This window comes from Ctenocephalides felis, unplaced genomic scaffold (genome assembly GCF_003426905.1).
Source record: "Ctenocephalides felis isolate EL2017-DRISC unplaced genomic scaffold, ASM342690v1 CF-g0.4_SCAFFOLD_00845, whole genome shotgun sequence".
Taxonomy (NCBI): Eukaryota; Metazoa; Arthropoda; class Insecta; order Siphonaptera; family Pulicidae; genus Ctenocephalides; species Ctenocephalides felis.
In genome coordinates this window covers 13,810,875-13,834,392 of record NW_020536999.1, presented here as the reverse complement: position 1 = coordinate 13,834,392, position 23,518 = coordinate 13,810,875, and the positions used below count along the sequence as shown (strand labels likewise).

The following is a 23,518-nucleotide window of genomic DNA, read 5'->3' as shown; positions in this document are numbered from 1 at the left end:
ATCGCGATATGTTAGCTGCGTGAAAACGAAATATCAAAAATATCAAAACCAATAGAAATGTGAACAAAATTTTTTATTATTAGATATCAGATATTTTATAGAGATCTTAACAATAAGAACAAATTTTGTTACAATTTTTTGGGGTTCTGTACCCAGATCTTTAATTTTTAAAGTTTACTTATACGGTTCAACAAATTTCAAAATCTTCATCAAAAAAATTTCAAAATTTTCAAGTATGTACAAAGTTTTATTCTTCAAATATAAATTTTAAATTTACGATTGACTCTAAAACTGTATATATCGTATATGCGTTATTCTCGTAAAAAATATATCCTCAGATGGATTCATTCAGCATTTTTTCTTAATGTAAAGATTTTCGAGTGTTTTGGGTGATAAGATCGTCACTGTATATTATTAACAATTATTATTAATCATTAATTAATATTTGTCGTTTTTTGTGCTCGAATATTTAATTCTGGTACGGAAAGTTCCAGCAATTTGCCTTTAGACACGGTGCCATGCTTCTTCTAGAATAGGTGTAAAAATTATGGTATTTTTTTATCTTTTAGTTAAAATTAATACGGCCCTGCTCTTTCTTTTTCATCATCGGCGTGGTAGGCGAACCGGTTCGTCTGCATTTTCAAATCGATCCTTACCACGATTATAATGTTTTTAGTGACTAACTTTTGGCAGTTTTAGAAAAGATTTGATGATTTTGACATTCGATGATCTATTGCCGTTATGTAATTTTGAATTTTGATGTTAACGACATGTTGCTTCCTATTTTAAAATAAATCGTTAGACCTGTATAAATTGCATTGCAAAACCTCTCGAATAAAGCCCATTTATGGGCAAATACAAAAGAAAAACCCACCGATATAGGAATCAAAATTTATGATGAAAATTGTTGCGTTTAACCAATATACTCAACTCATAATATATAATTTTCTATCAAAAAAATGCATTGCAAAAATTATGAAAAATGACTCAATTTTGAAGACGGTTGAAATAAATTTTCAATTTAATTTACAATAATAAATAACCAATCACTTCACAATATCTGGAATTTTGGGTCTATCAATGTTATTAACTTTCCGAAGGAAAAGTTTGTTTTCAAAATCAAAAAATCCGATTCGCTAATTTTATGTTTTTTCGACGTTTCAAGCCATTCTGAATCGAATGAGACCAAATATGGAAAAAGTATGTGTGTGTGTGGTGTGTGTGTATGTGAACAGATTTTTTGACGTAAATCGACGTTTTCTCAAAAGTGGCTATAGCAAAAATTTAAAACTACTCGATGTATCTCGAAGAGGACTAGCGTTTCTCAATTTTGTACGACGATCGGCCGAGCCGTTTCTTTATAAATCGCAGAAAAGTGAAAAATTTTCGTCCACGTTTTAGCCCGCAATTCTGAATTAATTTTGAAAATTCAAAAACCGTTCAAAAGTAATTGGTTAGGAATCGACCTGATTAGTTTTTGGTAAAGACCAGCTAAGCCGTTTTCTTGTAATAAAATGTTAAAAAAAACTCGACGAATTTTATGATTTTTTTGGCGGTGGATACCATAGTCTTATAGATCATACTAAAATATTACGGTCCTACGCCTACGACAAGTCGTTTAATTTTAAAAATTCGTCAAAGTTTTCAATAATTAATATGTTTTTTTTAACGTTTGTCAAAATTAGAACTTTACGTTAGCTCAAAAATACCTGAACCGATTTCAAAAATTTATAAGCCAATCGATGTATTTTAATGTGGATTATCTTTCCTCAGTTTTGTGCGACGATCTGCCGAGCCATTTCTTTGTAATTTGAAAAAAAGTGTTAAACTTTTCGCCCACTTTTAAGCTCATACTACCGAATCGATTTTAAAAAACTGTTCGAAAGATATTAGTTGGGAATCATACTGATTAGTTTTAGGTGAAAATCTACCGAGCCGTTTTCTTGTTGAAACAAAAAATTAAGCCGATTTTTATGAAACTTTTTTGGCGATGTATATCATGGTCTTATAGAACTTACTGAAATATTACGGCCTTACGACAAGTAGTTTAATTTTAAAAATTCATCAAAGTTTGAGAAAATGAGTAGTTTTGTTGATGTTTGTTAAAATTAAAATTAGATGATTTACTTGGTATAACGATAGAGTACTTGGTCTTAATGAACATATTAAACCATTAAAGTGCTACGGAAACTGGTTCAATTATAAAAATTATCGATTTTTGATCATTTGCTTCTAGAAAAGACTCCGAGTTAACGTGGTGCCAAAATGTTCAGAAGCCTCTAAAACGTAAAGATATATAAAAATTTTCATTTTCAATTTTTTTCCTATTACTATAACCCACCCTACGGGTAACTGAAAATCTAACTTCCATTCCCATCTCCGATCATGGTCAAGGTGTCTCTAACAAAGTTCAAGTTTAAACCAGAAAATCTCTATTATTACAAATCACAACAAAAACTGGCGTGTGCAAAGATTGATGATTGTTTAAATAAATAGTTTTTTCGCACTAATTCGCTATTGCATGTTGTCTCCGAAATCTCTCAATGGGGCTTCCCATATTTTTTTTCTCTCGTGCCTCTATATTTGGCTGTTCAAGAATGTTATTGTTGTATAATATTAATTTTATTAAACATGCCATTGTATGATAATTAAAATCAGTTTTTTGCGTTCAATGACGCATGCAGATGTGATATATGAGAAGAAGATACAGAGGTGGATTTTTTTATCTAATGGACAAAAAAAAGATCTACCTCTTTTTGATGAGATAGTTGGAGTTAAATTTATTAAATAAAACAAATTAAACATTTGTACCAAACGTAAGTTTATTGATTAAAAATTATTTCTATTTTATTCGTAGTTTCTATAAATCTTTGAAGCCATTAAAATCGAAAATATTTTTTAGGCAAAACAGATATTACAGCTGTTCAAAGAATGAGATTATATCGCCAGTCAAAAAATACAAGCAGTCAATGAATGTATGTTAATTTTAAGTACTTGAAGTTCTTCAAACACAATTACATGATGAGTGAAGTTGCGAAATCAATATTTGTTTAGGCGTTGTTTAACATAATCCACTATGTGAACGAATATTATAGAATTTATTAATCAGCAATTACTTTATTTCTCTAATGAAGGTTCATTTCTAAATGCTAATTACAATGACAAACCGATCATGTCATATTTGAAGCATAAAGCCATCTTACGATTTTTTTGCGATTACAATTTATATGTTTATTTATATAATTTTACAATTTATATATTCTCAATATAAACAAACTGTGTTCAACAATGGAAAAATTAACTTCTATTAACTAATTAATTAACGTTAATTGCTGAATTTATTTTCTATTTATAAGCTTTGAACAAAACGACCTTGCTATTGAATTTATGGTAATGAAAACAACAAACTATACACTTTTATTGTTATTTTACGTTTATTATTATTATTTAAGTCTATTGTTTAGTTATTTTAACGAACACAAAGTTTAATGACACACACGTGCATGTATTTATATTTGTAAAAAAATTAGCAGTAGAAATAAAAAACTAGTGGTGTATGACATCGTGATGTAAGGCCAATTGCTGGAACTTTCTGTACCGTAACAAAATGATCGAGGAATATTAAATAAATTATAAATTCTTTAACATTGTCTAATATTTAGAAGAATTACATAAACTGAATGACAATGTTAAAATTATTTATTTAATGTATATAAGTGAGGCTTTAGAAATTTAGCCAGAATGAATATATTATAAATCTGAATTATTTTCGATATACAAAAAAATTTTTTTTTGAATAAAAAAATTGGATTTTTATCAAAAGCAATTATTTTGTCAGCACAAGCAGTAAGTTTTTTGAATCATTCAAATCGGTTGCTTCCTTCTCTCAAAAACCACCAATTTCTGCACTTTTTGCTCCGTATCTCCGAAACAGCTGAACCAACCTTTGCCAAAAACTAATCAGCACTTGGTCCCTATCAATAGAAATCGATTGCTTTTTGAATAATTCAAATTGGTTGATCCGCACGCCTGAAATCGTCAACAAAAATTGTATCCACATGCACATCAATTTTTTCTGTAATGTGCCAAAATGTTCAGAAACCTCTGAAACATGAAGATATGCAAAAATTTTCACTTTCGATTTTACGATACGGAAAGTTGATTATAAAGTTTGAAAAAAATAACATCCAAAATATAGTGTCTTAGTTTTTACTAATTCTATAATTAGATTTGCATTCAGGAAAAATTAACTTCAATTATTTCTTGTTTGAATTTCAAAGACTACACCAATTAGCAACTTGATTTTAAACTGAATTCATGGTTTTGAAGTAAACAAATATTGTTGAGGAAATTCATTTACAATTTACTGATCTTGAAATTCAATCTTTCTACGCCTTGAACTCAAACTTAACATTGAAATAACAATAAAGAGAGTAAAGAATACTAATTACATTTAACGTATGATTAAGATGGTTTTGAATAATTAACAATATTTGAGTTTATTTTAAACAAGAGTTGCCTTCTACGGAGACGAGAAGTGGGCAAACAATACAAATCTGTTGGCCACTTCACTTTTTTTTTCAAATCAAATACAAAATGCTTTGTGTAAATATTGGTTGGACGTTAAATATAATTTTGTTGGGTTCAAGGTCTTTCGAAAAAGCAGACATGGTTAAAAAAAGAAAAAATTTAACTAGTGGTGCATGGCATCGTTCATAAAACCTTTAAAATTTTTGAAAACTGAAGAAAATGAGATTCTTGAGAATTCAGACATTTTTGAAAAAATTGACTTTTATTATATTTCGAATTTTTTTATACTTTGAAGTTTAGTCAGATATTTAAGACTGACACGGATTTCCAAAAAAAGTGAATATATGGCCATCTCAGTCATATACGTGTAACATCAAAAATAGTGTTTTCCAGGTTTTTGGGCAAAAATAAATTCTTTGATATATAAAGTTTTCTTGATACATTTTAACTAAATTATTAGTTATTATTATAACTAAATAAAGTTACCATGGCCCGTGAGATTTTTTCTGATATCGTGGCGGTTAACGTGTTAAAACCGATTATATACTTATTAACTTCCCATATGGTAGTAATCGCAAAAAAACGATAAGGAATTTTTTTATATATCTTTACGTTCCAAAGGTTTCTGAACATTTTGGTACTCCTCAGAAAAATTGGATGTTTATGTGTGCGGATACAATTTCTAGTCGACAATTTCGCGCACACGGATCAACCGATTTCAATAATTCAAAAAACATTCGACTCCTACTGATAAGGAGGACGTGATTAGTTTTAGGCAAAGGTAGGTCTAGTTTCAAAGATAGGGGGTAAAAAGTGCCAAAAATGATATTTTAGTTTTTGAGATTATGGAGCGTCCGATTTTAATAATTCATAAAACATTTTACTTGTATTGACAAGATGAAGAACTGATTAAATTTTTGGGAAGGCAGGTCTAGCGATTATGGACTCTCAATAAAAATGAGTTAGAAAAATGTCATTTGGCGGTTAAAAATGTTTATTGGACATATGTATATAAAGTTATCAGATATTTTATAGAGATTTTATTAATGTGTTCACATTTTGTGTCATTTTTTTTTGGGGTTCCGTACCAAGATTTTTATTCATGATACGGGAAGTTCCAGCAATTTGCCTTAAGGCACGATGCAATGCACCATTAGTTAAATCCGACTTTGCATTAAAACTGTGATATCAAAATATTTTCATCCCCAAAGCCTTAAAAACAACTATTCATTTTCCTCCTTGAATCAATGCAAGCAGACGAGAGGAAACACATACTATTTATAGGCTCCTCTGCATATATCTATTATATCTATGTACTATGTATGTTTTTGAATGCAGAATGTTCGACCTACTTACTTCCACCAACGAGACTGGAAGTCTATCAAATGAATTTTATTTTGCCAACTGCGACACAATAATTTCATATCACACATCCACATATGCACAAGTATGTTCTTACATGAAATAATATCGTTTGGTCAAACTACGACCGGTGATTGGAAAAACGTCATTCGGAATTTCAATTCGAGTCGATATTACTAGGACTGACAGTTTGCCAAATGCAAATTTATAGGTGTATTTCGAGATATACAGGGGTGAATAACCGACAAGGTTTGAAATCACAACCAGTAAGTGTAAATATATGATTGCCTTAAGGATGAGCAATGTCATTCATCGATTAGAATGGATCCATTTTGTCTATTCTAGATTTTGGAAAATGACTTCATAATCTTTCCAGCAAGTGGAAATAAAAATTTTCCACGGGGAATATTGCCATGTGTTGGCTTCTTAATAAGTAATCATAGATCCGTAAATTATTTTACCTATTGCGAGTTTGGATAATGACTTCATAATTTTTAGAACAAGTGCAATTAAAAATGTCCTGGAAAAATAAGCAATACATTCCATTGTCCAAGATCAAGATTTTAAGATAGATCCGTAGATCATTCGTGCTTCTGCAGTTTGGGAATTAACCATAGATAAATTAAGTATAAAGTGGTCTATGTTTACCCCCCATGGAATTAACATTATTATTTTTCCAGCAAGTGTATTTATAAATATGCCTTAAGTAGGAATGTCGTACTTTGGTTTGTAATACACATAAAAAAATTGCATATAATTTTGGGCTTATTAGTTATTGGAGATATAATTTAATAATTTGTAATTAAAGAAATTGTTATTTTTGACGTCAATGTCGGAAATATATACGGTACAATTAAGACCTCTGCTCATTATTCCAAACTTAAATGATTTTTTATATCAGCTATTTTCTGTGAATGTTAAACCATGAATCTAGGTATCAATAAGAGCGTTATAAAGTTTTTTTTTAACATTTTTAAGGGCCGATCTTTTCTAAAAAATAACCTTTGCTTAAATATTTAAAATTGGTTCAGGATCTTTGTCTAAAACGTGGAGAACAAAAAATCAAGAATGAAATTTTTTATATATCTTTACGTTTCAGAGGTTTCTTAGAATAAAACCTTAGAATAAAAGGATGCATGAGTGTGTGTGTGTGCGCGCGGATAAAAATCGAAGAAAATTTGTATCCGCACACATACACACACTCATACATACCCACACACATCCATTTTTTCTAAGGTATTCCAGAATGTTCAGAAACCTTTGAAACGTAAAGATATATAAAAAAAATCATTTTCGACATTTTGGCGATTACTATAACTTATTCTACGAGAAGTTAAAAAAACGTTGACGAAATGTCCAAAATCGCCTCTCATGCATACATACTTTTCTCAAATTTGTTCTCAATCGATTCAGAATGACTTGAAACGTATAGGGATCATAGTAGTAGCGGTTAACTCTTCCTTCGGTTAATTAAAAGTCAAAATTTTGTAGTGTTCCCATTAAAGCCATACGGATCGAAACAGTAAAATAAATTAGTAGGTGCTCTTATAATATTTCACCTTTATCTACATTATCCCTCGATTTGCATGCAACTTATGCAATCAATCCTCCGCGGCTCCTAATACTACGTATGGCGTGCCATACTAAACCATGGCTAACACTAGATACAAATGTATTATGCATATATCCACGTGTGTATTGTAGTAATATTTGTATATCTCTATGTGTCTAATATGCAAATTTCATTTCCGAGGTGAATGTATTTATAGCGTGTTTTAGCATTCGAGAAGTTCAGCCGGTGTGTCCGACTTATTACTGAAGATAATGATCAAACGGTATTATATATGAACTATCAGTACTAAAGCACTACTACTGTATGCATGTTGTTAATAAAAGACTTTGCATAGATATAAAATAAAAGATAATGCGGAAAAGTAGATATAAATAAGGCTGGTACGTTAATAATAGTAATTACTAAATAATAGAGAGATTTATTTTTATTTTCATCATCAAGAACGGGACAAGATTCAAGCACGATTTGTTGACAAATATGAGATGAATGTGCACTTCAGGCTTGCGGATAGCTCTTATTGTAATCTATTTTATATTTTATGATTTATTTAATAGATCAGAAAGTAAAAGCGACATAATAAATTTAAAATTAATCATACAATTTTTTTTGACAGTTCAAAAAAAAATTAAATATTACAAATCATATTTTGGAACAAATCAAAACCAAATACAATAAACCCGATGAGTGCGAAAAATCAGATTTTTCTTGAGAATTTTCCAAGAAAATATTAATTACGGCAATAGCATATGACCAGTTAAACCATTCCTAAATACAGAATCATAGATTATGTTGAAATGTTAAGGCAAATAGGACGTAATATCAAATAGGGTATCACATGCATAAAATTCACTTGGTTATTTATAATAAATTTTGTAATGTGCTCTTGTATTCAAAACTTTAAAAAAGCATTTTAATCAAAAGCATTGAACTACTGATCGATCCATCAGATTCAAATTTAAATCCGGATTTATTTATTTTTGGATTGATATACATTTTTATAAAAAAATAATTAAAATGTTTGTTGTCAAACGGATTCAAATTTTAATTTACACACACATACAATATACATATACCTTGACCTCAAGCCGAAACGGAGTAAGTATTTACCTTAAATATCCTGAAAAAAAATTAGAAAAAAAAGCTCTCGCGTTGTTTGGAAATTATAAGCCTTAAATGCAACCTATAGGTTGCTCTACAAAAGCTTTGATAAAACAGTGACTATTTTTTGTTTACTGTGGTTAATTTTTATTGATTTTGTTCATAGGCTTTAGATCTGTAATCGTAAACAATATTTATAGAATCACAATCAAAAATAATGACACGATTACACCAAATTTTCTAAATTTAAGGTTTGAATGGAATATAACTACAATTTTTGGCTCCCATCTAAAATATATGCCTTGGCGACTTTTTTCTTCGATTTACGGTAATCCCAAAAATTTATCCAAAGAATTCGGATCTAATTAAAAATAAATAACATGATTTTTTTTAGTTTAATTTGGACGTAATCTCACTAATCAATCCTGAAATTTAACTGGAACGCCCGCAATTTTAATCCATTTTGTTCTGTAATTTGTCGGTCCAATAGTTTTACTGTGTTGAAGTATTGTTATAAAATTTTGTCCAAAGTAATATCAGTAATGTGAAACTCTTAAGCTTTTATAAAACACTACTATATTTTTAGCTTCAACAGTTCAAAAAAAGCTCAATATAAATGTGAAAAATATAATTCCACTTGCTTGAAGAAATAATAGATTGCAAAATCTCCAATGACTAATAAGCCTAAAATGATATGCAATTTTTTAAATATAATAATTAATTAATTATTATTATATTAATATAATAATAATTACACTTGCTGGAAAAATAATAATGTTGATCTTAACTCTATTTTAGATTGGTTATTTTATTTTCCATCAGGTGAAGGATCAAATGTCAGCCAAAATATACAGATATCAAATAAACTTAAAAAAATCAAACATGTGATACGGATTTAACAACAATTAAAATTAAAAAAATCAAATTCCTATAGCAAAAGATCAAACTGCAAAAAACCTCAATAAAATATTAGATGGTAATAAGCCTAAAAGCCCATAATTATTATATCTCGTATTTATAAGCATGTGATAGGGATTTAACAACAATTAAAATTAAAATGAAAAAAATCAAATTCCTATAGCAAAAGATCAAACTGGAAAAACCTCAATAACTTATTATATGGTAAAATCATCCTATAGTTATTATATCCCGTATTTATAAATATAGGCGCAAAAAGTATCACTAATTGTTCATCATGATTACAATGCATTTCTCAACATCTCATTTTTCACAGGTGTCATGGTTAAATTTATCCATAATTAGCAATAAAAAGAAACCTTCACGAATCTGTGTTAAATTCATAAATAATAATAAATTTTACAACTCAATATAGCATTGAGTTGAACAAACAAATGTGAAACACATCAGTGCATTCAGACGATAGTAATAGAAGAGCTTGTGAAAAATAAATATTGCAATGATTTTATTTATTTAACAGCGACCAGGACTACGTGTTCTATAAGCTATTGTAAATCCTAAATTAGTATATTTTTCGCGAAAGGGCAACCCAGCGGTCAACCACTGTAACGAACACACATAGTATCTGCGATCTATATATTCGAGTTGAACTGCTTGATATCGAGTAGGCCAAAAGTGGATTCGAACCCATGATTAGTTCATAGCTTACAATGCGAGTTAACATTATTTTGTGATCGTACTTCGTATAAATGTTATTGTTTTGAAATACCAAAAAACAGGATGTCAAAAAGAAAAAAAAAGTGTATACGAGCTCTTCAACAATATCAGATGCTTCAATTCACACATGGGCAATATTTAACAATGACTATTGAACATCATATATTGTTTCGTAAAGTACATTAGTTTTTATCTTATCGCGCATTTGCAATCGAACAATCAACGAATTTCGTAATCCATTAGAAATGGATATATATATATATATATATATATATATATATATATATATATATATACTAGATGACCCGACAGACGCTGTTCTGTTGTCACGTCTACAATTCAAATATTCCTATTTTTTTAATATCCTATCCTATATAATACTTTTTAATGCCCTATTTAATGTCTTGCCTTTGTGATTCGTTTATGGTCTTAGCATAAGCAGTATGAAAAATTCAAAGAAAAACATTCTAGCAGGTGACAGTTCAAATGTTTTCAATGTCAAACAATGATAAGTGTTTTTTTGTAATTTTTTCCATTTATTTCTACAATATTACTATAGTTTTATTGTTCATTATATCTTGAAAATTTTCTTTGACAAACTCTAAAAATAATTATCAAAATCAGAATAACCGTTCAGGAGAAGTATCAAATCATACACCCGTACAGAAGAATTTTATATATAAGTGTACATTGTCATTTAGATTAAGTTTGTCTGAAATTATATTTTGTTTTACTCAATTTTGTTTTCAAATATTACAGTCAAGTGGTAAGTGAAATTTTAGGAAAAAAATAAATAATCTTATCGGAATGGTTTAGAATTGTTTTAATATTATTTAATAATTTTTACTAGTTCATACTATTTTTAGACATTAGAATGAAGTATGATTCTGCAAAGCGTCTCTGAGACGTATTCGACTCATGATATAGTACTGCAGCAACGTGGATTATATTTTTTTATATTATCAGTGACCATAGTTTGATTTTGATTTTTCGCAAAAATGAAATTTTTTATGTATTTTCACGTTTTAAAGGTTTCTAAACGTTTGGGCATAGCTTAAAAAATGAATATATGTGTGAGTGTGTGTGCGGATGAAAATTTTCGTTCACGATTTTTGCAATACAGATCAACCCATTACTTTGAAAATTGTTCAAAAGATTTAAAAAAAATCAAAATCTAAAGAAGATTAAATTTTTCAAAGAAGTCATTTCTTTCAAAAATTTCAAAATTGTCAATAACTCATTTTTTCAAAGTTTTTAAAAATTGTAAGGCTTTGTCAAAAATTTTAATTTTCCAGCAATTTGCCTTAAGGCACGATGCCATGCACCACTAGTTATTTTTGGAATTGTTGCAATGTTGTTTCAGAGATTTTATTAGATGCTGTCCTATTCCACCTACATAAATTGCATCGCAATCTTTACAGCCAATTTTGCGTACAATGTTGAATGTTCAGTCTAAAGTTGCACTTAAAAATAAATTAGGCAAACTAATGTCAATTAGATATTTGTGTTGTTTGGAGTTAGTATTCAGACGTTGACAGTATCAAGAATTTAAGCAAAATTTAACACCATAGGAGTAGGTATATGACAATTTTGTGACTACCAACATATTTAGAGGTCCAACAATATAAAAGAACAATAAAATAAAATAAGTAAAAATACCAAATTTCAAATTAAAAAACTAAAAAGCGTAGAATTAGAATCAGAAGTTAGGAAAAAAAAATTTTTTCGTTTTCGGATTAGGAAAGATTACGCCTTGACACCACGCACCTAATTTCAGAGTCTACTAATAAATTTTACTAGTCCTCTAGTTATAAATTGAGCATCAATACAATAACAATATAAACAGTCGTTGTGCTCCGCCATCCACGAAATAGTGTATGTAAATTGTGTAGATAATGGATTTCTATTGCGCGTTTGAAGATAATAAATACATTTGTTGTAAAGGTCGATTGCGCAAAAAAAGCGATTCCGAAATTCTGATGCAAATAAACACCAACTTTAGTGTGAATTGTTTAGTAATAGAGACGTAAATACGATAGAGACAATAAATATTTATTGATTCGTAAAATAAAGATTCTGACAATGGTGATGTCGAACTAATCTTAAATGTCAATGAATAACAATTGGCAGCATAGAGAGAACCATCAGGATCTTAAAATTCATAGAAAAGACACTTGATGATACTTGGTGATGTTAATACCTTCTTCTAAAGATTTGGATCCTTTTTTGACCCTTTTTCCTAAATTTATTTTTAAAGGTAACCAGCACCTCCACACAATTATATATTATAAAAATAAATCTCAAAATATTATTTGGATAAGAATTAATTTCATCTCTATAATTATGATCCACGTGACTTTTTATTTTTATAACTCTGTTTACAATTCATATCATCGTTAATATGATGTCATTGTTTACACTCTATAAACTGCATTATGACTAATAAATAAATAGATATGTATATTCTTGAGAACTAAAAAACAAAGATTGTAGTTTTAATAATTATAATATTAACATTTAAATTAGTTACTGATATGTTTCTACTTTTTATTAACTTCCCGTATAGTAAGTATTAGTAATCGCAACAAAATTGAAAATGTTTTTTTTGCATATTTTTACGTTTCAAGACCTCATGTATGTATATGTCGCTGTGTGCGGATATAATTTTTTGTCGACGATTTCGAGAGCACGGATCAACCTATTTGAGACATTCGAAAAAACATTCGATTCCTATTGAAATGTTGATTAATTTTTGGCAAATGTAGGTCCAGCCGTTTCAAACTTCGAATTTGTAAAATGTATTCAAAATTAACAAAAATGTTAAAATATCAAATCTAAAAAAGTCTAAAAGTTCAAAAATTAATAAAGTTATCAAAACAATTTAGATTTCTCGAAAAATTTAAAAATCTTTAAAAAGGTTCTTCCAAAAATTTTAATGTTTCCAAAACTTTAAATTTGTCGAATGTCAAAAAATCGAAGTTTTCAAAAAAAAAAAAACTTTGAATTTGTAAAACATTTTCACACATGCTTTAAAAAAAAATTGAAAAACCCAAAAACTTCAAAATTATTCAAAATTTCAAAATCTTCAAAAGGGTCGTTTTTTTTAAAAAAAAAAATTCAATCTTTACAAGAAGGTTATAATTTTTAAAAAAATCCGATTTTTCAAAAAATTTACAAATCATTAATAAAGTCGTATTTTTTAAAAATTTTAATGATTCCAAAATTTTAAATTTGTAAAATGTTAAATCAAAATTTTCAAAAAAAAATCAAAATTTTGAATTTGTCAAACGTTTTCAAAATTGTCAAATATGTTCAAATAAAATAAAAATTCACGAATAAAATGTAATTTTTTTAAAAATTTCGTATGAGAAGTTCTAGCAATTTGCCTTAGAACACGATACCATGCATTTGAAGTTTCAAGACCTCATGAACAATGGATGTATGTGTATGTGGCTGTGTGTCTGTATGTATGTGCGGCTATAATTTTTCGTCGACGATTTCGAGAGAGCTGATCAACCTATTTGAGTCATTCAAAAAACATTCGATTACCAATGAAATGAGGATTGATTTTTGGCAAATGTAGATCCAGCCATTCCAAAATTTGAATTTATCAAACGTCAAAAAAAATCGAAAACTAAAAAAAGTCCGAAATTTCAAAAATATTCAAAATTCACAAAAAATTTCAAATTTTTTAAAAAATTTAAAGATCTTCAAGAAGGTCGATTTTTCAAAAATATTAATCATTCCAAAATTTTATATATGTCGAATGTCAAAAGAAGTTGAGAAATTTGAATTTGCCAAACGTTTTGAAAACTTTCTAAGGTAAAAAAAAGAAAATTAAAAACAGTCTAAAATTTAAAAAAAATTAAAGATCTTCAAAAAGATCGATTTTCCCAAGAAAAATATTTTTTAAAATTATCGAAAAAATTTAATAGTTTGAAAATTTTCAAAAAGCTTTTAAAAATCATAAATTGCTATATGGGAAGTTCCAGCAATTTGCCTTACGATACGATACCATGCATCATTATAGTTTGCTGCTGTGAAAGTTATCATTTATTCATAGCAACGAATCAGCAGTACATGTAATAAACTAACATTTTCTATCGAAGCATCGGTGGTTCAGTGGTAGAATGCTCGCCTGCCACGCGGGCGGCCCGGGTTCGATTCCCGGCCGATGCAAAATAACTTTTTTTAAATTTATTTTTTAATAATAACAAAAAAAATAATTATATTTGAATACTAAAATTTTTATTAAACTTCACGACAGTGACAAGCTACGAATATTTTTCATATAAGATGAGGACAGAATATAAGAATATGATATTTTTTTATTAGAATTAATCTAATAGGGCTGACCTATTATATTATTGTATTATTATTATATTGCATTATTATTATATTGTATTATTATTATATTAATATATTATTATATTAATATATTAATATATTATTATATTAATATATTATTATATTAATATATTATTATATTAATATATTATTATATTAATATATTATTATATTAATATATTATTATATTAATATATTATTATATTATTGGTGCAGCTTTGCCGGGCAAGGGCTATTTTCCACTTGGAAACAAATCAATCAACCATGCATCTCAATCAAGGCCCTTCGATCTAAATCGATTGAATCGAAACAAAAACTATCAACTAACTCTTTCAATAACATATGTAGACTGATTATAACGTTAATGTCACACTAGATACCTGCACGAATCTTCGAGACGGGTATTTCTACCCGCCCCGCTTATAGTGTGTAAACTTAACACACTATTAACACAATACTAATATCAATCAATTACCATTATCAGTGGCGTCGGAACCAAATTTTTGATGGGTGGGCTCGTTTTTTTAGAGATATTAGCCCATATAATTTTTTGAAATTGATGGGCGGGCTGAGCCCCCCCATCAAAATTCATGCGTGGGCTCAAGCCCACACAGCCCACGCGGTTCCGACGCCACTGACCATGATCAATTATTACTTTTATTATTTTTCTACTTACTCGTACAAGTGGCATATAGTCCTGGCCAGTCCGTTGCCGCTGCCGCACGGTATGATCGCCAACGGGACCGCATTGGCGGCGTCCCGCCAGTCCTCCCTCTCGAACATCCCGTTGACGACCTCGTAGCAGAGGCCGTCCCCGCCGACGGCGACGATGCACCGCCACTGCTGCCGGTTGTTCGAGTTCAAGAAGCGGCGGCGGATCAGGTCGCGGGCGTCGTTTGCCCGGCGGGTCACGTGCAGGTCGTAGGGTATCTGGGGAAAGAATTGTTTTAATTAGGCGATGTCATACAATGTTATAGAAAAGTATTTGTGGTAGGGACAAGTAGTTGTAAAGAAATGTTAATAAAGATCTGAGAAGTTCATAGTATACCATTCCATAGTACTTAAACGACTTTGCTGGGCGTTCGAAACTGTACAAATCATGCAATTCCTGTAGTTTGTGTATACACGTGCTCGGTACAATTAACTTTGCAAGATGTTTGATAAATAATTACATTGATTCCTAAATAAAACTGAGAATTGATTATTACAAATATATAAATTTATACATAAAATTATAAATTTATATATTTGTGCGAAAAGTATGTCACTACTACTGTCAGTACTACTGGTAGCAAAGTCATCACTGCTATGTAATTCATCACAAATTTTCTCTTGAAGACATTATAATGTGTATTTTTTTAAAAAACTTCTTACAAACGATGTATGTATATGCTTCACCAAGTTTCGGAAAGGTTTTATTTATGTTTCGTCCGGTAGACTTACGACGACTCTAAGGCGTCCTATTCGTGTTTGGGCCGATAACCTTGCGACGCCTCTGAGGCGTCATATTTGTGTTTGGGCCGATAATCTTTGAACGCCTCTGAGGCGTCTTTGTAAGCGAAGGGGTTAAATAATATGTTTACTGATTTACTCCCCAGTTTACTGATGATACTTATTAACTTCCCGTAGGGTAAGTTATTGTAATGGGCCGAAAATCGAAATTGAAAATTTTTACACTTCTCGACGTTTTGAAGGTTTCTGAACGTTTTAGCATACTTCAGAAAAAATTGATGTGTGTGTGTGTATGTATGTATGGATACAAATTTCCAGTCACGTTTTCGGGCGCATTCGATTCCTATTGATAGGGAAAAGAGCTGATTAGTTTTTGGCGAAGGCAGGTCCAACCGTTTCGGATATACGGAGTAAAGAGTGCAGAAAATAGAAAATTAATTTTTTAGTTTTTTTGTGTATCGAAAATAATTCAGATTTTATTTTTAATTCTGACTAAAGTTCTAATATACTTTAAACAAATAATTTCAACTTTGCAATTCAGTTTATATAATTCTTATAAATATTAGACAATGTTACAATATTTATAATGATCTATTTGAGAACATTCAGTATTCCTCGAACATTTCGTTACGGTACGGGAAGTTCCAGCAATTTGCCTTAAGGCACGATGCCATACACCCCACTAGTATAGATATTATATTTATACTTTAATACTGAGCATTATCGTAAGAATTATTGATATAAAACGTATTGCATATTTAAGTAGCTAAATTAGAAATCATTCAAAATACATTTCTTGAATTTTGCGATTCTGTAGTTCATAAAAATAAATAAAAGAATAATAGTTGCGTTTCAAAGTTTTGAATTTGTAACATTTTACACAATTTGCAACTCTTTTGGGCGATTTCCAACGTTTTCAGACGATATCCAAAATTTCCAGACGATTATTTGCAGACAGCTAGCAACATGTTCAGACTATTTACCACATTTTCAGAAGGCCCAATTTTTTTCACACAATTTAGTATATTTTCAGACTATCCACAACTTTTTCAGACTATCTAGAACATTTCCACACTACCCAGAACATTTACAGACTCTTTAGAACGCTTAGAAAAATGGTAGTATCATTTTCAAACTATTTAGGATATTTTTAGACGATTTGCAACTTTTTTAGACCATCTAGAACATTTTCAGACTATCCAGAAAAGTTGCAGGCTATCCAAAAAAAATCACATTATCTATTATATTTTCAGACGGTTTGAAACGCTTTCAAAATATCTAGAACGTTTCCAGAATATCTGAACCATTTCCTGGCTATTTAGAACATTCTCAAACAATCCAGAACTTTTCAGACAATCCAAAATGATTTAAAAAAAAACTGAATATTTTCAAAAAATCCAAAATATTTTTAGGCATTTCAGGGCATTAAATGATCAAGACATATCCAGAATTTTTTCAAACTAATCTTGAACGAGAACAGTTCTGGAGTTCCCAGGACATTTTCGGAGTTCCCGGGACATTTCCGGAGTTCCCGGGACATTTCCGGAGTTCCCGGGACATTTCCGGAGTTCCCGGGACATTTCCGGAGTTCCCGGGACATTTCCAGAGTATCCAGGACATTTTCAGAGTACCCAGAACACTACCAGAGTACCCAGAACACTTCCAGAATATCTGTATCCCAAATCTAGGCTGTCCTGAACATTTCCAAGACTGTTCTGAACATTTCCAAGACCGTCCTGAACATTCCCAGACTGTCCTGAACATTCCCGGACTGTCCTGAACATTCCCATACTGTCCTGAACATTCCCAGACTGTCCTGAACATTCTCAGACTGTCCTGAACATTCCCAGACTGTCCTGAACATTCCCAGACTGTCCTGAACATTCCCAGACTGTCCTGAACATTCCCAGACTGTCCTAAATATTCACAGACTGTTCTGAACATTCTCAGACTATCCTGAACATTCCCAGACCGTCCTGAACATTTCCAGACTGTCCTGAACATTCCCGGACTGTCCTGAACATTCCCGGACTATCCTGAACATTCCCATACTGTCTTGAATATTCTCAAACTATCCTGAACATTCTCAAACTATCCTGAACATTCCCAGGCTGTCCTGAACATTCCCAGACTATCCTGAACATTCTCAAACGATCCTGAAGCTTTCCAGACTGTTCTGAACATCCTCAGACTGTCCGGAACATCTTCAGACTGTCCTGAACATTCTCAGACTATCCTGAATAAATCCGGGACTATCCAAAATATATCCGAACAATCCAGAACATATCCGCAATTCCAGAATATTTTCAGACTCTTCAGAACATTTCTATAGAATAACTTCAAAAATGTTGATAAACTAATAATAACAAATTTCCATCTCCCAAATAAATTGCAACCCTAGACTCAGTCCATTACTATTTAGACAAAATCAATAATAAAATTCGGTACTGACCCTGAAAAAGTCTTGTTAAAATGCCAAAATGTCGACCTGACCAGTAGCAACTTATAAATTACCATCGTTTACAGTTTACATTGAAGTCGAACTTTTGTAATAGAATTTATAAGTAGTTTTAAAGTAACAAACCATCCAACTGTAATTATCCAAACCCGCAACATATAATCGAGGAAACTATGATAAATTGAAATATTAAAATTTCATAGAGATGGCAGACAAAAGTACTTTTGTTGATATTACGAATTTTAATTTAGACGAGATAATCGATAGTGGTGAATAAGTAATTAGCAAGAGAACTGAACAAGAGTTAAATTTCTTATAATTCATGGCCAAAAAATAGTGAAAATTTACCTAACCACTTATCTTAACGTGATATATAATATCAAAATGAAATGAAATATATTTCAATTAATTGTTGAGATGTTTATATATAAACATCTTAACAATAAATTCAATACTTAGTTATATCAAATATTTTTTTTGAAAAACAACAAAGGTGTAATATAATACATTTCGAGATAAGAAAATCAAAAAAGTTTAGTCAAAACATCGATAAGACGTTCACATTGAATGACCTTTGCAATGGCATCTGATAACATTATCAAAAACCGATCCAGAAATCAAGATAGAACGAAAATCTCTTATATCAATTTAAAATTAAATATTTAAAAAAATAAAATGAAAGATTTTTTTCTTCGTCTGAACATATAACCGTTAGGGTAATATATTGCAATCATCCAAAAATCGAAAATGAAAATTTTTATATATCTTTATTACGTTTTAGAGGTTGCTGAACATTTTGGCATATCTTAGAAAAATTTGATGTATGTGTGTGTATGTATGTATGGATACAATTTGTCGTTCACATTCGAAAAACATTCGATTTCTATTGATAGGGAGATGTGCTGATTAGTCTTTGGCAAAGGCAGGTCCAGCCGTTTCGGAGATACGGAGCAGAGAGCGCAGAAAATAGAAATTGAGTTTTTGAGAGAACGGAGCATCCGATTTGAATAAGTCAAAACACATTCAATTTGTAATGATTCGGAGAATTGGTTATTAGTTTTTGGCAAAGACAGGTCCAGCCATTTCGAAAACAGAGCTAAATGTAGAAAAAATGGCAGTTTTGAGAGAACTTAGCATCCGTAGAATTAAATACAAATCCTGTTTTTTAGTACGATTAATACATTTTGCAATTTAAATCAATTGCAAAGTTAATTGAAAGTTTCGAAGAAGAAAATTAATATTAGGTTAAAAAAAAATAAAGTAAATCTTAATGTAAATGATTTACAAATAGTAACATGAATAACATTTCACTGATTAAAAAAGTAGCCAGTATATTACAACTTGTTGGCACATTGCCAAAATTATGTGTACTCAAAGTATTATTAAAAACAACGCAATAATATCACAACAAACTAGTAAAAATATTATATATACTTTTTTTTAAATTTATTATATAATAATTTTTTTGTATTATACCCAAAAAAGCATATTTTTATTAATTTTTTCAATCAAATTTTAACATAAATATTATATGGACATTATAAAAATCCGAAAGCAATTTTTTAAATCAGAATTACTGAGTAATTGAGTTGAATTTTTTTATCTTTTTATAAAAATCTGAAAAATATACTTTATAATTAAAACTTTAGTAAGAAATCTATCTATCTTTAGTAGTAAATTGTATGTGTATGTATAAGGTTTGAAAAAATAATTCTAGTTCTAAAATATATTTACAATAAATAATATTGTCAGTCAAGACTTTTTGAGACAAATATTGCTTCTAAAAAATCCAAGATTTTCCTCTGGCCAATTATTTATTTAATTATTTTACAAGCCGTCAGTACAAAAATATCATTATAACAAGGCTCATAATATATCATAATTCATTTATTGTTTATTATTTTTAGTTAATTTATAATGATTTTTACAATATAAGTATTTTGTTTAACAAATTTTTAGTTATTTTTATAAGTATAAATTACGTATGTACGATCACCTAATGTTTCAAATATTTAGTAAAAAAAAGATTTCTAATTAAAACAACGGAAAATGAACAAAATTCTATAAAATGCAAATTTCTTTTTTTTTAATTACAATATTTGTTGCAACTGCTAAATAATATAACATCTAGTAAAATAAAGGATAGTATTTTCATTAAAATAATATTCGTATGATGATGATTTAATATAAAATAAAAACAAATAATAATAATAATAAATTTTTTAAATAAAATAAATAAAATTTGTGAAGAACAATACTAGAAAAGCAAAAAAGTGGAATAAAATAATAAGTGAAGAATAATAATAAATAAAATAAAATAATAATATTAGTAATGAAAAGATAATAATAATATAATAATAATAATAAAATGCAAAGTGGCATATATATACAAAAGGAGGGAAAAAAATCCAATTGGATTCATGTTAGATTCCTATGTGATTCTTGTAATTGCCGATTCATATTGCATCCCCAAATGGGTTATTTTCAATTTGGAAACGTATTTTTGTTTTTTATATTTACCAAATCATTTAAAACCATTTAATATTTATATGTTTTTTTTATAATAAAGCACTCTAAAAATTGGTGTTATTGCTTTAAATACTTCCACTTTTAAATTATTTTATGTATTTATTCAGCATCTTTTCCATCACCAGTTAAAGGATAGTTTATTATAATAGATAGTCTTAAAAGCATTTTTTGAAATTTTCAATTAATTTATTTCAAGAAAAACTAGAAAGACTTTAGTACAAAAAATGTTGTTCGTTTTTAAAACAAAACTGACTGGAAATTTTTGAATTTTCAATTAATTTAAATATTTTGACAAAAAATGATTTAACAAAAGGAGACCTGTCGAGTGAGTGTCTTAATTGCAATTTTTAAATTTCCTATTGATTTACTTCAAGAAAAATTTGAGAAATAGATATTTTTACAAAAAACAATATTGATAAAAAATGTAAAATGATACATCAAAAGGTAGACTAGCAAAATAAGCAATATATACTGAGTTGATTATTATTATTAACTTCCCCAAGGAGAAGTTCATGTTTTCATAAAAAAAATCCCATTTGCTAATTTTATGTTTTCTTGACGTTTCAAGCCATTCTGAATCGAATGGGACTAACTTTGGAAAAAGTATGTGTGTGAACAGATTTTTTATTTAAATCGACGTTCTCTCAAAAACGCCTGAACCGATTCTAAAAATTTAAAAGCTATTCGATGTACCTCGATGAGGACTATTATTTATCAGTTTTGTACGACGATCGGCCGAGCCGTTTCTTAGTAATTAAGAGAAAAGAGATAAAAATTTGTCCATGCTTCAGTCAAAAATTCTGACTCAATTTTTAAAAAATTCAAAAATTATTCGAACTATTAAAGATGATATTTGGGAATCGTGCGGATTAGTTTTGGACAAAAATCGGTCCAGTCGTTTCTTCGTAATTAACTGTTGAAATTTTTTCGATGAAATACTTTATGTTGATAGATATCATGGTCTTATAGAACATACTGCAATTTTACGGTCCTTCGGCAAGTAGTTTAATTTTAAAAATTCGTCAGAGTTTGAAAAAATAGTATAATCAAAATTTGTGTCGAAAGTCGATTTTGTGAATTGATGAGTCAAAATTTTAATATCACAAATTTTAAAATCCAATTTTTGGAATCAGCGGAAAAATAAGTTTACCAAAATTCTCTAGTTGTGTAAAAAATGTTATCATTAATTTGAGTCATTAAATAATATCAGGACTACATCGTGCAGTTGAAAATTTATTAATCTAAATATCTAAATCTCAATTTCGGGGGTTAAATCAATTATTACACATTTCGGGAAGTTCATACAACTTGCCTTAAGGCAAAATGCCACTTATAACTAGTTTTATGTTTACATTAGTCAATTTCATGATTTCCATGTATAATTTTAAAATATACAGACTCAATAATAAATATTTAGATTATTTAGAATTATTTAGATTTTATTAACTGACCTCTGCTTCAGCCAGGACCGGAGCAACCCTCTTCTGGAAGAACTCCCTGGCCTTTCCAGGGCCCGATTTAGGGTTCAACAAAATGAGCACTTTTCTCGTATCGATGGGGTCTATAACGTCCATTGTAGGGCTCATACCGCGCACTAAACATTTCAGAGCGTATCTCCATTTCTGTGCCTCTTTATTATTATCCTCGTACTTATCGAAAGACCTGAACCTTAAGGTTATCGAAGTACGTTCCCTACTGGTGTTAGCCAGACCACGTTTTCGTCTTTTTAATGTATAAGCATAAATGTATAAATAAGCACTCGAATCGGACTCGTCCCCGTCTAAAGAGTTTTCATCGACAACTTTTAAAGAGTCTGAGGACTTCGGGGACCTCGAACAAACACAAGATCCTCCTACATTCCTGCGGCGTCTGCTCCGCATGCACTTGCACCCGATAATGTCATCCAGACATATAGTCTGCTCCTTGGTGGTAGCCCCATTGCACTCCTTTCTCAAACTCAACCCTTTCTCCGTTAACCTCACTTTAAAAACCGTGTTTTTCTTCGACTGTATATAAAATGTCTCTTCCAACAACAACGCCGATTTTTCGGCTTCGACCTGCTTGGCCGAATCGCCCATCGTTTGTCAAAACAAAACGCGCGCCTACAATTGTGCAATAATAACAACGACAGGCTGTGCCATCGGTGAATGGTGCACACACACTGGAAGCGCTCGCATTAATCGAACGTTATTTAAATAATAGCCGTATAAGATTCGTATGGGATAAGCAGAAATACGAATACAAAGACGATTGCCGAGCCGACTGGCATTCGCCTCGGTGTACACCCACCACACAACACTTGTTGACAGTTTGACAGTTTGACAGGTGAACGGAGTGAAGTCACGGAGCAATGTTGCCAACATGACTAAAGAAATAGTGCGAGAGTATATAAACTAGGAAGCGGATAGTCATTCTTATATAATCTTAGACACACATACACACACATATATATATATATATATATATATATATATATATATATATATATACTGGGTGACCCAAAAACATTGTCCTGTACCCACGTCTACAATTTT

The 23,518-nt window shown here is 29.9% G+C and overlaps 1 protein-coding gene and 1 non-coding gene across 2 annotated transcripts in view; one reads left to right on the top strand and one right to left on the bottom strand.

Annotated features, from left to right (window-relative positions):
• LOC113363328 (sphingosine kinase 2-like) overlaps positions 1 to 23,261 on the bottom strand; it is a 40,940-nt gene extending 17,679 nt beyond the window's left edge. The window contains exons 1-2 of the mRNA XM_026605823.1: positions 22,436 to 23,261; positions 15,222 to 15,475 (exon numbers count right to left, since the gene is read on the bottom strand). Of these exons, the coding sequence (XP_026461608.1) occupies positions 15,222 to 15,475; positions 22,436 to 23,062 (881 nt within the window). The 5' untranslated portion in view covers positions 23,063 to 23,261. The remainder of the gene's footprint in view (positions 1 to 15,221; positions 15,476 to 22,435) is intronic.
• On the top strand, positions 14,307 to 14,377 carry Trnag-gcc. The gene has a single exon. It is a non-coding gene; the product is annotated as a tRNA-Gly (tRNA).
• Positions 23,262 to 23,518: the final 257 nt, after the last annotated feature.